General features: G+C 48.1%; 1 protein-coding gene across 1 annotated transcript in view; it reads right to left on the bottom strand.

The window, feature by feature from the left end:
- Positions 1-3,866: 3,866 nt before the first annotated feature.
- Positions 3,867-5,553, bottom strand: part of HOXB7 (homeobox B7) — a 14,939-nt gene continuing 13,252 nt past the window's right edge. The window contains exon 3 of the mRNA XM_075580994.1: positions 3,867-4,735. Within this exon, the coding sequence (XP_075437109.1) occupies positions 4,406-4,735 (330 nt within the window). The 3' untranslated portion in view covers positions 3,867-4,405. The remainder of the gene's footprint in view (positions 4,736-5,553) is intronic.

Below are 5,553 nucleotides of genomic sequence, written 5' to 3' on the forward strand. Positions count from 1 at the left end.
GGCAGGCTGGCCACTGCCCCTCACACTGCTGCTCACTTATATAGCACCAGTAACACAATGTATAGGCGCAGGAGCCCTGAAGGAGGACACAGATCCGACCCAAGGTGCGGTGGCCAGAACACTGCAGCAATGTGCCCACATGGGAAATCATTAAAGTTCATGTTCACAGCTCCACGGCCCACATGACCGGTACTAGCCAATCCCCACGCCCAGCCACTCATAAAGTTCCAGCACAAAGTTGTAAATTTTCATAAAACAACAAGGAATTGATGGCATTTCTCCCTGGCTGCTGCAGGAGCAGCCCTCCTCTCAGCAGCCATCTTTTCTGTCTGAACAGGGGGGGGGGGGGGGGGGACTGGGGAGAGGGCTCCCTGAGTTTGGGAGGGGATGGGGAGAGGGCTCCCTGAGTGTGGGAGGGGATGGGGAGAGGGTTCCCTGAGTGTGGGAGGGGATGGGGAGAGGGCTCCCCTGAGTGTTGGAGGGGATGGGGAGAGGGCTCCCCTGCGTGTTGGAGGGGATGGGGAGAGGGCTCCCTGAGTGTGGGAGGGGATGGGGAGAGGGCTCCCTGAGTGTGGGAGGGGATGGGGAGAGGGCTCCCTGAGTGTGGGAGGGGATGGGGAGAGGGTTCCCCTGAGTGTTGGAGGGGATGGGGAGAGGGCTCCCCGGAGTGTTGGAGGGGATGGGGAGAGGGCTCCCTGAGTGTGGGAGGGGATGGGGAGAGGGTTCCCTGAGTGTGGGAGGGGATGGGGAGAGGGCTCCCCTGAGTGTTGGAGGGGATGGGGAGAGGGCTCCCCTGCGTGTTGGAGGGGATGGGGAGAGGGCTCCCTGAGTTTGGGAGGGGATGGGGAGAGGGCTCCCTGAGTGTGGGAGGGGATGGGAGAGGGTTCCCTGAGTGTGGGAGGGGATGGGGAGAGGGTTCCCTGAGTGTGGGAGGGGATGGGGAGAGGGCTCCCCTGAGTGTTGGAGGGGATGGGGAGAGGGCTCCCCTGCGTGTTGGAGGGGATGGGGAGAGGGCTCCCTGAGTGTGGGAGGGGATGGGGAGAGGGCTCCCTGAGTGTGGGAGGGGATGGGGAGAGGGTTCCCCTGAGTGTTGGAGGGGATGGGGAGAGGGCTCCCCGGAGTGTTGGAGGGGATGGGGAGAGGGCTCCCTGAGTGTGGGAGGGGATGGGGAGAGGGCTCCCTGAGTGTGGGAGGGGATGGGGAGAGGGTTCCCCTGAGTGTTGGAGGGAATGGGGAGAGGGCTCCCTGAGTGTGGGAGGGGATGGGGAGAGGGCTCCCTGAGTGTGTGAGGGGATGGGGAGAGGGTTCCCTGAGTGTGGGAGGGGATGGGGAGAGGGCTCCCTGAGTGTGGGAGGGGATGGGGAGAGGGCTCCCTGAGTGTGTGAGGGGATGGGGAGAGGGCTCCCTGAGTGTAGGAGGGGATGGGGAGAGGGCTCCCTGAGTGTGGGAGGGGATGGGGAGAGGGCTCCCTGAGTGGTGAGGGGATGGGGAGAGGGCTCCCTGAGTGTGTGAGGGGATGGGGAGAGGGCTCCCTGAGTGTAGGAGGGGATGGGGAGAGGGCTCCCTAAGTGTGTGAGGGGATGGGGAGAGGGCTCCCTGAGTGTGGGAGGGGATGGGGAGAGGGCTCCCTGAGTGTGGGAGGGGATGGGGAGAGGGCTCCCTGAGTGTGGGAGCGGATGGGGAGAGGGCTCACTGAGTGTGTGAGGGGATGGGGAGAGGGCTCCCTGAGTGTTGGAGGGGATGGGACCTGGGACCTGGGGTATGAGGGGTAGGGAGCAGGGCAAGTGGCAGCTGATTGAGCCAGCTAACCTGCGGCTGCACAGCGTTATACTGGGGTGGGGGGGGGGGGGGGGGTCACAGGGGACATAGAACTAAACACGCTGTCACCGATTTCATGGGAGTTTTCACTTGTGTAAAAGGGGTTATGTTGCAAACGTCTTTCTCCTGAAATGGTGGAGACACGTATACCCTGATATATATGTGTATATATGTGTGTGTGTGTATGTGTGTGTGTGTGTGTGTGTGTGTGTGTGTGTGTGTGTGTGTGTGTGTGTGTGTGTGTGTGTGTGTGTGTGTGTGTGTATATATATCACCTTATACCCTGATATATATATCACCTTATACCCTGCTATATATCAACTTATATAACAACTTATATAAATATACATGACCCTGTATATATATATCACCTTATTAATTTATTTATAAAATATTTTACCAGGAAGTAATACATTGAGAGTTACCTCTCGTTTTCATGTCCTATATATATATATATATATATATATACCCTGGTATATATATATATATATATATATATATATATATATATATATATATATATATATATATATATATATATATATAACCTTATGCCCTGATACATATCACCCCGTGCCCTGATGCCCTGCTATATATATATATTTATAATATATATCACCTTAATACTGAAAAACTCATTTATTCTACTTGATTAACACGGCTACTTCCGTTTAATATATATATATATACACACATTGGGTATCTTTGTCTTTTGTTGTATATATATATCACTGTATACCCTGAGATATATCGATTTAACACTGTATACCCCGATATATATATATATCTATATATATCTATATATCTATATCTATATCTATATATATACACACACACACACACACACACACACACACACACACACACACACACACACACATATCACCTTATACCCTTGTATGTGGTTATGAGTTTTTCCAATATCACGCACTTGTGTATGTAATGTGTAAGGGAGAACCCGAGAGAAACGCTATATACAAGTATGTGCTATATACAAGTATGTGCTATATACAAGTATGTGCTATATACAAGTATGTGCTATATACAAGTATGTGCATTATATTATCTGTCTCCACAGCTCACGAATAAAAGCAGTAAAAGAACATGTGGTTATTAGAAGATGTAGTTGGGGAATTAAAGACAATGTCCTGGTATAAAAATACGTGTCCCCCTTTTTTCTCTTTTGTATCCCTCCCCCCCCTCCCCCCTCCCCAGTGTTATATACACATGTCACAATTCTGTAATGTTATATACACATGTCACAATTCTGTAATGTTATATACACATGTCACAATTCTGTAATGTTATATACACATGTCACAATTCTGTAATGTTATCTGCTGCTGTTTTACACAATAAATAAAAATACAAAGCTGGAAGAATATATATGTATGTGTGTGTTTTACAGCAGAGAAGCCCCGCAATGGTCTGACAGCTATTACTGATATAACGCTATTGTATCTAAATTATCTATCTTCATCTGATCATGTGTGGGACATGTGGGACTGTCACTGTCACCAAACAAGCCCGTCTTTGGGCTCAAAATGCCACATTTATTTGTTCATTTTCTCTGCCCATCTTCGCCCTGTTTTCTAGTATAAAGGTAATAAAAGTTCAACTTTCGGGGGGGGTATTATAAATGGCGGGATATGCTAAAAGAACAAGGCAATTAGGGTTATTGTGTGTTTTATATTATATATTATATTATATATCTCCTGCCTTCTCCCGTAGAAATGCAGAACTTTATCACAACATGGATTGCGTTTGGGAGCCAAAATATGTTTGTTTTTTTGGTAAGAAAACCAAAAATCTGTGAAATTTTTCATCCATCAGCGATGAGCAAATGTAAAAAAAATATAAGCATATTCAACTGGTAATTATTCAGTAAGAGAACGGGCTAAATGGGGGGTTTATTTCATGTATTTTGTGACATTTGCTGTTCGGAATATTGTATATTGAATATTGTATATTGAATATTGTATATTGAATATTGTATCCCACTAGTATAATTGGAGCAATAAATACAACAGCAGCCGTATTAATGTGGACTTTATTTGCAGGAGATATTACAGGGACAGGGCATGTACAAGAAATGGAGGGGGACACACACAACTAGAATTAAATTAGATTAGAAATTATTGTACACCACAGTTTTCTTATCACACAACATCGGGGAACTTCAGGAAGAGATTGTGGACAACTTAAAATAAGCAACAAAAAATAAAAAAATAAAACATAAAATAAAACACTATTTCCACAATGTCACAAATACACAAAAATGGCTATTTCACACCACACGAAACAACACAATGCTGGATACATACGTTGGGGGGGGGTTTCCCTTCACAATCCGACTGCACACTGTCTAACCACAAACACACAACATTCTAGGGTACCACTTGCACCGCGATGTGGGGGTTCCCCGGGGGTCTGCCTGTCAGCGCGGCTATAGGTAGCTAGTAAGGCCCAGTCCTATGGTACAAAAGGGGTCTAGGTAGTATTTTCTTCTCCAGGAACCCACCCTATGGATGTAGGCGGGAGGTGGGGGGAGGGGGGTCACTAGTCTTTTGTGGGGGTCCTGGGGGTCTCATTCCTCCTCCTCCACCTCAGCCTCCTGCTTCTCCTGGGGGGTTGAGGAGGGGCTGGGGGTCTTGTTCTCCTTCTTCCACTTCATCCTGCGGTTCTGGAACCAGATCTTGATCTGCCTCTCGGTCAGGCACAGGGCGTGGGCTATCTCAATCCGCCGCCTGCGGGTCAGGTACCGGTTGTAGTGGAACTCCTTCTCCAGCTCCAGGGTCTGGTACCGGGTGTAAGTCTGCCGGCCCCTTTTCCGGTCCGTCCCTGGGAACACAATGGGGACAAATGTCGCGTTACTCTGTCCCCTGTGACCCAACACAAGCCTGGGCCTCTCTGCTGCCTGTGCTCACACTGAGAGAAGTCCAGGTATGGCATCAATATCTCATATATATATATATATATATATATATATATATATATATATATAAGGTCCCAAAACTCATTGCATAGAGGGTGCAGAAATCTCTTCTAAGCGGTGCACCGAAAACAGCGCCAGATTGCGCGCAATGACCCGCAGAGGGAAGTTTCTCTGCCTGCTGCTGCTGCTGCGCGTCAGGGGAAAGTTTCCTACACCCCCCCCCCCCCCTCCCTATAATTCAGAGAGAGTGGGGGCTAACAGATCTCTGCCTCACCCCCAGCAAGGGGGGGCGCAGTGAGAATATATATCCTAAACATGGCATTTTCTGTGACTGTCACTGTGACGCAATGTGTGTAAATGTGCATTCCCTGGTGCAAAGCTGAAGCTTTGCGGGAAAACGCATTATAACTTCTGCCAACTCTGCTGCACATGGTGTGTTTGCGGGGTATATGTACTTATGTGCATTAAATGCAGTGTATTCCCGCTGCTGCTGCACCGTGTTATGTGTAAGTAAGGCAGGAAATAAAAGCATCTAGTAATATAATAATAATAATAATAATAATAATAATAATATATGAATATTTCTAACTTACAATTACAATGTGTGTGTCTGTGTGTGCGCACTTCTTGCAACAACACAAGCCACACACAGACACACACAGACACACACAAGCCCCACACAAGCCACACACAGACACACACAGACACACACAGACACACACAAGCCACACACAGACACACACAGACACACACAGACACACTCCCCTGAGCTCAGTCCCGCAGCTTCAGGGACCTCATTT

The sequence above is a fragment of the Ascaphus truei genome (genome assembly GCF_040206685.1).
Source record: "Ascaphus truei isolate aAscTru1 chromosome 23 unlocalized genomic scaffold, aAscTru1.hap1 SUPER_23_unloc_2, whole genome shotgun sequence".
In the NCBI taxonomy this organism is placed as follows: domain Eukaryota; kingdom Metazoa; phylum Chordata; class Amphibia; order Anura; family Ascaphidae; genus Ascaphus; species Ascaphus truei.